This window comes from Abrus precatorius, unplaced genomic scaffold (assembly GCF_003935025.1).
Source record: "Abrus precatorius isolate BTA unplaced genomic scaffold, Abrus_2018 Scaffold5, whole genome shotgun sequence".
NCBI classification, from domain to species: Eukaryota; Viridiplantae; Streptophyta; class Magnoliopsida; order Fabales; family Fabaceae; genus Abrus; species Abrus precatorius.
The window spans coordinates 12,681,714-12,692,686 of record NW_020874395.1 but is presented as its reverse complement, the minus strand read 5'-3'; the positions used below and the strand labels follow the sequence as shown (position 1 = coordinate 12,692,686).

The following is a 10,973-nucleotide window of genomic DNA, read 5'->3' as shown; positions in this document are numbered from 1 at the left end:
CGATCAAATAATTACACATGGAAAAAATCAATAAACTTTGTAGATAGCAAGACTTTGGGCAAATTTATTATAATATTGTAAATTAAAAAATAATTTATTATTTTATAGCAAATCTGAAACAATTTCTCAATTTGGGGTTTTTTTGCCACGTGGATCAATTTTTTGCCATAACGGCTAGCGAAAGTAATTAATTTTTGAATTTTTTAATATCTATTTCGCTACAGTACGAAATATGACTTCTTAGAGCGGTTACTTTAACATAACTCTATTTTAGAGAGCAGTTCCTTAAGAACAGCTCTCAGTAGTAATTTTAGAGAGCGATTCATATGAACCACTCTGAAATTTCAATATTAGAGAGCGGTTCCATTTGAACCGCTCTCAAAAGTCATGTTAGTGAGCGGTTCCATATGAACCGCTCTTAGAAGTACATATTAGAGAGCAGTCCTGCCGGAACCGCTCTCTTAGATTTAAAATGGACGGCTGGGGAGATTTTGATACACGTGGCAACATTTGAGATAAATCGCGCTGCTACTGGCGAAAGTTTATTTCGCCCTGTAGTTAGCGAAACCGTTCAGGCATTGACATGTGGCCAAATGTTCAGTAACTTTGACCGACGTCCTTCTTCCTCCTCTGTGACGGTCCTCCTTTGTTTCCATTTTGCTTTTCTCCGTCTCTGCTCCTCCATCATCGTCCTCTAGGCAGAAGTTTCAAAATTTGTTTTGATTTGCTGTGAAGGATCAAATACTGTTACGAATTTAAGAGGTATGGAACTATAATATGCATTTATATATTATTTTTAGTTTGATTTTGTTAATTGGAAAATCTGATAATAATATTGTAATTTTTTTAAACTCTATGTATGCAGGTGATTTGGTAATTAAGTGGGGGTGAGTGAAGAATTTGCTGAAAGTTTATTAAAGGTTATGGAACCGCTCAGTAATATGACTTTTGAGAGCAGTTCAAATGGAAACGCTCTCTAATATTGAAATTTCAGAGCGGTTCATATGAACTGCTCTCTAAAATTACTACTGAGAGCGGTTCATAAGGAACCGCTTTCTAAAATAGAGTTATGAGAGCGGTTTTAAAGTAACCGCTCTAAGAAGTCATATTTCATACTTTTTGTAGCGAAATAGATATTAAAAAATTCAAAAAATTAATTACTTTCGCCAGCAGCTGTTATGGCGAAAAATTGATACACGTGACAAAAAAACTCCAAATTAATAAATTGTTTCAGATTTGCTATAAAATAATAAATTATTTTTTAATTTACAATATTATAATAAATTTGCCAAGACTTTGATTCTTAGGTGTGTATTTAAAATTGTTTAATTAGGAGTAGCTGTAATTATTTTGGTAATATTTCGACATTCCGTGCACTAAAACTTACTCATGAAAATTAAAAATATTATAATAATTTGAATATTTTTATTGAAATATTTATTAAAATAAGAATTACTAAATTTAAACGTTCAAATGTAGTAATTTTTTATTTTAAAAAATGTATTTATTACATTAAGGTTGTAAAACTGAAATAAATACTTTTTCTTAGATAAAATTTTACTATTTTTAATTTTTTTAAACTCAATTTTAAGAATTAAAGTTAATATTATTTTTATTTTTTTCCTCTAAAACAATTAAAATGGGCTGATAAATTTAAAACTTCGATTAATGAGTATCATTCGCTTGCAATAAACCACAACAATACATTTATTACATTAAAATTATAAAAATATAATAATCATTCGCTTGCAATAACATTTTTCTTCTCCAAACAATTAAAATGACGTGATAAAATTGATTAAGGGGTATCATACGATTGCAATCAACAGCAATAAATAAATGGCCACTGAAAATGAACGTTGAGGAGAAGATTGACAAATTTCTATGCAACCTTTGACCATGGTAAACGCCATTGGTGGTTTGCTGCTATATAGTTTTTAAGGATCAAATTTAGAAACCAGAAATGTAGCTAATGGCTGCAAATACAAGAGAAGCGTAGATACATGCATACATACAGAAGATAATTGTGTGAGATGTGTAATGTGACTTAAAAAAATGGATAATTCATCCAAATGGTCAAAATGTCAAAAATAGAAAATCCAAATCACATAGTACACTAATTTCTTAACTGCATCACATTTTAAGCACCATCATCATCCACTACATACACACCATCAAATTAGAGAGAGAGAGAGAAAGAGACAAGTGTTTGTGTTATGTTCTTTGTGTTGAGTTTGGCAGCTTTCCTTTTTTATTTTGCTTCACCTATAAACACTCCTTAACTTTATCTTATTGCTCAATCCTCTCCCCTCCAATCCATTTTTCCCTTTATTTTCTCTCTCTTTTCTCTTTCTTCTACCTCACATAAATTCACGCATACCCACTTCCCAAATCACGCATACAGATCCAAAGTTCTTATCTTTTTCACCATTCGTCGCTCAATTCTCAATTGGGTCATCCAAATTCCAAGCATTAACCCAACCCCTTTTCGGTTCACTGAACCCCAAATTTCCCATTTTTTGGTTTTTTTGATCGAAATTCTCATTACCCATGTCTCGAATCTTCTCTAGATGGAAGAAAGCGTCACTTGCGGGGTCCCACGCGCCTGTCACGCGTGGGAATCGAACCGGGTTCAGTTCCCGGCTCAATCGGGCATGCCCAATCTCGACCCACTTGAACCAGATGGTCGCCGGTGGCGCCGCCCATCGCCGCCGTGAGGCGCTGGTGGGGGTTCAGGAACGGTACAAGTGGGACCGTGGCGGGTCAGATGACAATCTGACCCGGAAGATTCGGGCAGAGGCTAATTGCCCACGTTGTACCAAAGACATGAACATTGTTTTCTCCAATCGCCACTTTCCAACCACAAATGATGTTTCTCCTGATTTGGGTTCAGGTGGTGAAAAGGGTTACCAAGCGGTTAACCTTTGTCCAAGTTGCAAAACTGCTTATTATTTTAGGCCTTATGACACTGCACCTTTGCAAGGTACCTTTGTGGAGATTGGTAGAGTAACTACTAACAATAATAACAATAATAATAATGTTATTAGTAGTGTTAATGGTAAGTCTCAGTCTCCTAGGAGGATCACGCATGGGAAAGGTGGTGGCAAAGAGGGTGGTGGTAATAGTAGTAGTAAGAATAGTAATGTGGGAGAGGAATTTGGTAATAAGAGTGATGCAAGTAAATGGCTTGAAGTTTCATTGTGGGAGACGTTGATGTCTTACAATGGTGGTGCTAGTGGTAATGGTAATAATGGGGAGCCACCTGAGTCATGGCCTCCATCACCAGGTGGTAATAATAATGGGAATGGTTTGGCTGTGCATACTCCACCGGGACCACCTTTTGCGCCGGGGATTAATGTTATCCGGGCTTCAGGGCCACGGGATGGCGGTTCAGGTGGTGCAGGTGGGGGAAATGGAGAGAAGACCACGTGGGGAGGGTCTAATTTGGGGAATGATTTGCCCTCACCGAAGGAGATCTGCAAAGGTCTCGACAAGTTTGTTATTGGCCAGGAGAGAGCCAAGAAGGTATCCTGTTTTCCTGAGATTTGTACTGATGCCAATGTTTAATCCGGTTTTTGTTTGTTATGATTTATTACATTTGCTGATGTGCAATTATGTGTCAAGGATCCCTTTGTGGTTCATCTGGAAAGCAAAATGAGGAGTGAATGAACAGAATTATTTACATATAATTGCATGTACTTAATCTAGATCCATTTTCATAGTTTTAATTACTCTAATTTTTTTTCATGTATCTTCAAAACTAAAGATTAAATGTTATGGTGTTATCTTACGTGTCGAGTGCACTAAAATGCATTTTTGTAGTTTTTGGCCTTTGACTATACCTCATTAATGGTTTTTGTTTCTGTTGAAGGTCCTTTCTGTAGCTGTTTATAACCACTATAAAAGAATATACCATGCTACTATACCAAAAGGGTTAGTTCTTTTACTGTCCCTTAGTGGAATTACAACTGATGCTTCTGATTGCTTATTTCCCTTTATTTATACAGGTTTCTTCATGTATAAACCAATCCATATGTAATGATAAATATATGAGGAATTTACCAACTGTCAAACTCATAGTTTGTTCTTTCACATTATCTATTTCATATGATTGAATTGGTGGATTTCAATACTAGGTCAGGCGCAGATTCAGAAGCTTCAGAAGTAGTAGATGATGACGAAAATGTGGAGCTAGAAAAGAGTAATGTTCTCTTGATGGGCCCAACAGGGTCAGGTATGATATTCATTAATATTTTCCCCTTTTTTCTATAAAATGAGAATTAGTTGCATCCACATTGCTTGCACTTTTCATATCAGTATCTGAAATCACAACACACGTGCTGTGCTAATCTAAATTTCACCAAATAGGGAAGACATTACTTGCAAAAACACTGGCTCGATTTGTGAATGTGCCGTTTGTCATTGCTGATGCAACAACCTTAACACAGGCAAGTATGAATTCATTGATGAGACAATGTCAAATTCGAAAAACAAAGAGTACAGTATAAACAAGTTAAATGATACTGATTTATCCAATTTTCTATGCTAAAAGATTTGAAATTTATCCCAAATGACTAAACTTTATTGTTATTGACCTAAAAGAGGATTCTAATATGTAGGCTGGTTATGTTGGAGAAGATGTCGAATCGATCCTATATAAACTACTTGCGGTATGTGTACTGTTCTGCAGAACTATGATGTTTGAATAAATTATTTTCCTTCTCTTCTAGAAATGACCCTGTTGATCAATTTTCAATATCCTAGCAATTCTTTTCTTTTTGTTATGGTTTCTTGTAGTATTCAGTTGACAATCCATGGAATTTCTTAGAACAGAGTTTGTTACATTCAAGGAAACTTCCTTGCCTTAGAAACTTAATTGGAAATGATAACGGTCGACCCAATTTCCTTAACAATTTATATTAGCTGGAGATGGGATGGGAATAAAATAGCTTGCTCCCTCATTATTTTGTCAATATCTTCCCGCTCCTACCATTATCAATGTCTATTTGTTTCTTCATTTTAAGTTACAATGACAAGAACAAGACACTAAAATGAATAAGTTTAGCATGTTCTTCTAATAATAATAATAATAATAACAACTAATAAAATAAAAAAACTTGCTACATGAAAATATGGATACAGACCTAGAATTAGTCATTTCTTAAAAAAATTAATTTAAGCTTAAAAGTATAAATATTTAAATAAATAAGTAAAGCCTTTCATATGCTACCTTTATTTTGTTATAACATTTTTTTAGAGCCACACTAATTTCATGTAAACGCAGAATACAATTATAGAAAACAGTTACAAAGTTATTTAAACAAGTATATATGGATGCATGTGAGGAAGGGTTGCAATATTTTAAGTGTCTTCATCTACGGGTTTTCTGTGCAAGAATTTTTCTTTCATCTTTTCTGTATTGGTACCTTCCTTTCCTCTCATTGCTATACTGGTTATTTTTGCCATACAGGCTGCAGATTTCAATGTTGCAGCAGCTCAGCAAGGAATAATTTACATTGATGAAGTTGACAAGATAACTAAGAAGGTTTCTTTGCCAATTTAATTGGATAAGTTCATAATTTCTTATCCACTATATATTTTAAATGTTATGGTATGTTTTACAGGCTGAGAGCTTAAATATCAGCCGGGATGTTTCTGGAGAGGGTGTTCAGCAGGCATTATTGAAAATGCTGGAAGGAACTGTAAGTAAAGGATCCAGACTAGACTGCACCTGTTGCTAACTGGTTTATCTTATCTCATTTATATTGCAATTGAAACCTGCAATTTGACAAGCGATTCGTTTGCATAGGTTCTCTTACTATTGCATCTTGAGCTTCTATCCATTATATGTGTGAGGGTATTTAACTGTTAGTAAATAGCAATGATGCATTAATGGTGGTTTCATTAGATTAAGAAATTACAGTATATTAAGAAAATGCCCTTGTTATTTAAATCACCACCAAAGCATCCACTACTGTATTAAACAAACATCAAATTATCATTGGTGTCCTTTATGCTTAGGAATTCCATGGTTGTCACAAAACAAAAAAGTAATAAAAGAAAGGAAAAAAATTGCTGAAATTTGAATTTTCTGTGCTGAGACTAAATCAGCTCCGTGGTCTGTTATGATTAATTTTATTTGATTCTATGATTCTAAATTCTTAACTGTATTTTATGAAGCCTTTTTTTGCCACTGTCTTTAAGATTCACTTTAATATTAGATTTATCTATACATTTAGCTTCCAAAATAAATATAATTTCTCTCATGATCCGGGTTAAATAATATTTTTGATACTTTGCCTTGCTATTTTGTGGAACACTGTAAATTTTTACTTATTCATAAATTATATGTGCTGAATGGTTGGAGAAAGAAATAAGTGCTAAATTGGTTAGTGCCATTCTTATTGTATGCTAAACTAGGAATAATTTCTTATTGTCTAGATAGTAAACGTTCCTGAGAAAGGAGCTAGGAAGCATCCACGGGGGGATAACATTCAGGTATGCTGTTCTGGAAGAAGGAAATCCATTTTCATTTTCATGCACGTACTAATATGTGATTAGACAAATTTTCTCACCTTTCATTATAAGCTATATAAATAGCTTGAGGAATTTTGCGAAGGAGAAAATGCCAAATGGATAGTTTCTTTTAAAAACTCTGTCTACCTAGTTCAGTTGCCTAGTAGCTAGTACAGTTTTAATATAATTCTAGCAGCATTTGTTAATTTTTCAGTAATCTTCCATTCATTTTTTATGCTATACAGTTGGACACAAAAAATATTCTTTTTATATGCGGTGGAGCATTTATTGATCTTGAAAAAACCATTTCAGAGAGGTTAGTCCTTTTTGCCTTTGTCTCACAAAAATATTTGTTCAAAGATGCTTTACATATGTCTTGGTTTCTGCAAGAGTATTCACTAACTTCTGTTATTTATCAAACAATTCAGACGACAAGATTCTTCTATTGGTTTTGGAGCACCAGTTCGTGCCAATATGAGAACTGGTGCCGTAACAGATTCTGTAGTTACTTCATCTTTACTTGAGTCGGTGAGAATTGGCTCTTATTATCTGAAATATGATTCTCCTTTTTTATAATTGTAAGACTAGTTAGATTGATGGATACATTAAGAAATTAAAGCTTATAAAATGGATTTAAGCTACCCTGGTGCTGTGTGCTTTCTCAAATCCTTCAACACCAGATAAAACCTCAGTGGTGAGATAATGAATTGTTGTAGCTGAGATCTATCCTAATGAGTTTAAAAAGTTGCATTTAATACTTTTCAGGTGGAAAGTGCTGATCTTATTGCGTATGGCCTCATACCAGAGTTTATTGGACGATTCCCCATCTTAGTCAGCTTGTCAGCTTTAACCGAAGACCAACTTATGATGGTATTCTTTGCTTTGTTGTCTTCAATCTTATCATAGCTTTACCCCATTTCTCTAAAATTTCGTGCTCCAAGTACTGAATCTGCTTGCCTGCTGCCTATGGGGATGATTCTGTTCTGTCACTTCTAATGCTTTCTACATATAACTAGTAGAATCCTTTTGGTTTTTTTTATCCTTCTAAAAGCTTTAAATCTTTTTTGTTCTCTTACTGTATCAAGGCCTTTGTTATATATTTATTATTTATATATTTAAATAATGAACTACATTGTTTTTATAACAAGGAAATATAAAATTAATAAAGAAAGAAAATTTAGTGATTTGGTCTGCGCAAGTGCATGATTCATATTTAATATTATTGAAAGCAATAGGAAAAATAAATTTGAATTTTGTATTGATTTGTTATGAGTAGAATAGGCACTTGTGATGTTGTTATGAAGTGTAATCTATACTGATTTTACCTTGTAATTATAACAAAAATTGGAAAAAGTTCCTCAAAAGTAGGGTAGTTGTAAATGGTGTTGTGTTTAATTTATGTTGACAATTTGGGCCTCTATATCAGTTGTTTACACTGAATATTAGAACACTTTGAGAAAGTAGAAAATTATAAAAGAGAGGAATCCATTTTATATTTAGTATAGGTTACTTCATATGTACAAAGGGAGTTTGAATTTTTCTCTCAGTGGGCCCATCATTTGTCAGCCTTCAATTCCTTTTAGCATCTTGACTGTCGTTGGGCATTGGGAATATTATCTGAAAAATTTCCCATGTGCTGCTTACATCATTTTGGATGTGTTGGTTTAGATTTTTGACGTGCTGTCATGTGGAATAATACTTAATTTTCCTCTTTGAGGAAGAATTATAGTTATTACTTATTTTAGATTTTAAGCAGATATATGACCACGACTATGACAGTGTTGTTGGGTTTACAGGTCCTTACAGAACCAAAAAATGCTCTTGGTAAACAGTACAAGAAATTATTTAGCATGAATAATGTAAGCAACTCTCTCTCAGTCTCTCTCTCTCTCTCTCTCTTTGTGTGTGTCAGTGTAAGTGCCTCACTCTGCATGTGGTGTGAAAACCTGAACCCATGTAGCCACCCAATCCACATCGTCCACTCCAACAAAATTTAGGCATATGGAGATGCGAAAAGATTCAAACCTTAAACTGGTTAAAGTGATTGATTTAATGATTGTCTCATGGCAGAATATTCTAATAATGACTCATTGATTTAATATATATTTTTAATTTAAAAAACGTGTAATTAATCACTTGCAGTCTCCCCTCATCCTACTTTCCTAAGACATCAAAGTATCCCCTAATCTCTCCATATTTGTTTCATCATTTGATGTTGACTGTAAGATGTCTCTGAGCCATTTTTGCCTTTCTACATTGGAACATAACATAGAAGCCTGATCAAAACCAACCTTGGTTATTTAGTTTGTTACTTTTTCTGTTGCCTTTTGGTGTTGGTCTTTGATAGGTCCAACGGGTCAACTTGTTTTGGCTTTTTTGTGCAAATCATTAAAATTGTCCTGTGTGTGTGTTCCTTTTTTCAATTAAGAGTGCAAGTAAGTAGGTAGAGTCGACAAAGGGAAGTCTGTTTATCTCATACTTTACCCCTTCTCCTCAGGTTAAGTTACACTTCACAGAGAAAGCTCTAAGATTGATAGCAAAGAAAGCAATGGCCAAAAATACTGGTGCCAGGGGTTTAAGAGCCCTACTGGAAAGCATTTTAACTGAAGCCATGTTTGAGGTATTGAATGATTTCTTTATTCTTAAAATATCTGTCTATCAGGCTATCAACTATCTTCAAGTATCACAAACTATCATCATTTTCTCTATGATTTTATACTGATACATACAATGCTTATGTGCACCAGATTCCTGATATCAAGATAGGAAGTGACCGAGTTGATGCAGTTGTTGTTGATGAAGAGTCAGTAGGATCACTAACTGACCCTGGATCTGGAGGGAAAATTCTTCGCGGAGATGGTGCTTTCGAGAATTACCTAGCTAAGGTGAAGGATTCAGCAGTATGATCTTACATTTGAACTTGTGCTGCCTAATGCATCGGATTTATGTTTGAGGATAGATTATTATAAAACCTATGAATTTTTTAAGTAACCTTGTGGTAGCCCCTGCTAATACAACAGCATGTTCCTACTGGAGATGTTTTCCTTCATTTTCAGCAGTTATGAACTATGAGGATTACTTTTGATAAAATTTTCATAATCTTTTGCAGGCTAATGATGTAGCTGAATCAGATTTACAAGAGGGGGATTCAGAACTTTCCTCAAGAGCCATGAGCATGTGATATTATATATTTACCATATTCAGTGTATAATTTGTCATTGTTATTGTTCTTTGTAAAAATTACATTAAAAGAAAATTGCTGTAATTATCCCTTGTATAACAGCATTAGCTACTGGTCCAAGCTCACTGGATAGGAAAGAAATAATAGAAGAAAAAAGAAAGGTGTAGTGTAGCATTGCTAATTTAGGGAGTACATTATACAAAATTTCAATTATTTTTGAGGAAGTCTCACTGAAGACATTTTTTCTTTGTTGGGCTCCTCCTTCTCTCTCTTTTTTTTTCCCTTCTTTTTATGGAACAAACCTAATGTTTCTCATGAAATCTTGACGTCTTAATAAAAATCTATTTGACAGGACTTGTTAAATCAAAACTATGAATGTGACTATGTGCAAACTCCGATCATCTTGAGCACAAAGGATCACTCTAGGAGTTAGGACCATGGTCAATGCTTCAAAATACCCATCACATTCATCAACAATAATCTTCGTTTTACCTTCCAGCATAACAAGTCTTTTAAGTTGAAATTATCCATGGAATTGGGCTTGGTTGACCTTCCCAACTGTAAGAGCTATATATAGAACATACAAAAGGATGTATGAGCTGGAAAAGGTGGTATTTATCATTAGTGGCATAAGGTTAAAAAGGGAAACTAAACTGAAAATTTATATTTGCAATATTAGCAAGTCTAATTGTTATGGGTTTCAAATTCAATATGGTAGCACTCTAATTTTAGGCCTTTGTAACCAAATCTTTATAATGTACCATAAAATTGAGATAGGGTCTTTGCATGTACATGATAGGTTACGTGCAAGTTTTATATTCATTCTTGTGCTACTTTCACTGCCATGCGAAATACACAAACCAATTAACCATGTAACATTTTTTAAATTTAAATTGTAACATATTAAATTGTTTTTGTAGTTCATTGTCCCTATTTTTTACCCTCCTGTAAATTAACAAACATAAATCTGTCCCGAGAATCAATGTTTTCATGCAGAAAGAAATAAACATCGAATGCAAACTAATCAAGTAGGAGTAATATCTTAACGAGTAATTTTCTATTTATTCTTGAGAAATTTAGTGGTGGAACACATTAGTCTCGAATGATACAAAAATAATGTCACCCTAGTTTGTAAATACCAGAGATGTCAGTTATATTATTTTTAAGCATTGAATACTACTTCAGTTACATTCTTAAAGATTGATGAGTGACATCAAATTTCTCAAGATTAATGTGTTCACAGTCAAATTTCTCAAGCATGAATATGAAATTTCCC

The 10,973-nt window shown here is 33.9% G+C and overlaps 1 protein-coding gene across 3 annotated transcripts; it reads left to right on the top strand.

The window, feature by feature from the left end:
* Positions 1-2,168: 2,168 nt before the first annotated feature.
* On the top strand, positions 2,169-9,965 carry LOC113867026 (CLP protease regulatory subunit CLPX3, mitochondrial-like). 3 transcript variants are annotated; one of them, XM_027501941.1, is made up of 15 exons: positions 2,169-3,525; positions 3,872-3,933; positions 4,137-4,234; positions 4,369-4,448; positions 4,620-4,670; positions 5,471-5,545; positions 5,625-5,702; positions 6,442-6,498; positions 6,762-6,832; positions 6,945-7,044; positions 7,282-7,386; positions 8,313-8,375; positions 9,014-9,136; positions 9,264-9,401; positions 9,626-9,965. In XM_027501941.1, the coding sequence occupies exons 1-15, from the start codon at positions 2,551-2,553 to the stop codon at positions 9,695-9,697; spliced, it is 2,148 nt and encodes a 715-aa protein (XP_027357742.1). In that variant the 5' UTR covers positions 2,169-2,550; the 3' UTR covers positions 9,698-9,965. The 3 variants fall into 3 exon arrangements, with proteins under 3 accessions (XP_027357742.1, XP_027357741.1, XP_027357743.1); XM_027501940.1 differs by having other exon boundaries at positions 2,178-3,525; positions 8,313-8,435; positions 9,264-9,413; positions 9,626-9,881; XM_027501942.1 differs by lacking the exon at positions 8,313-8,375 and having other exon boundaries at positions 2,178-3,525; positions 9,626-9,881.
* Positions 9,966-10,973: the final 1,008 nt, after the last annotated feature.

Bases quoted from the DNA above. Each gene is read 5' to 3' on its own strand.
- LOC113867026 (XM_027501940.1), top strand. From the start codon at position 2,551: ATGTCTCGAATCTTCTCTAGATGGAAGAAAGCGTCACTTGCGGGGTCC. The intron at 4,235-4,368 runs GTATGATATTCA...TTCACCAAATAG, and splicing joins GATGGGCCCAACAGGGTCAG to GGAAGACATTACTTGCAAAA. The intron at 5,703-6,441 runs GTAAGTAAAGGA...CTTATTGTCTAG, and splicing joins TGAAAATGCTGGAAGGAACT to ATAGTAAACGTTCCTGAGAA.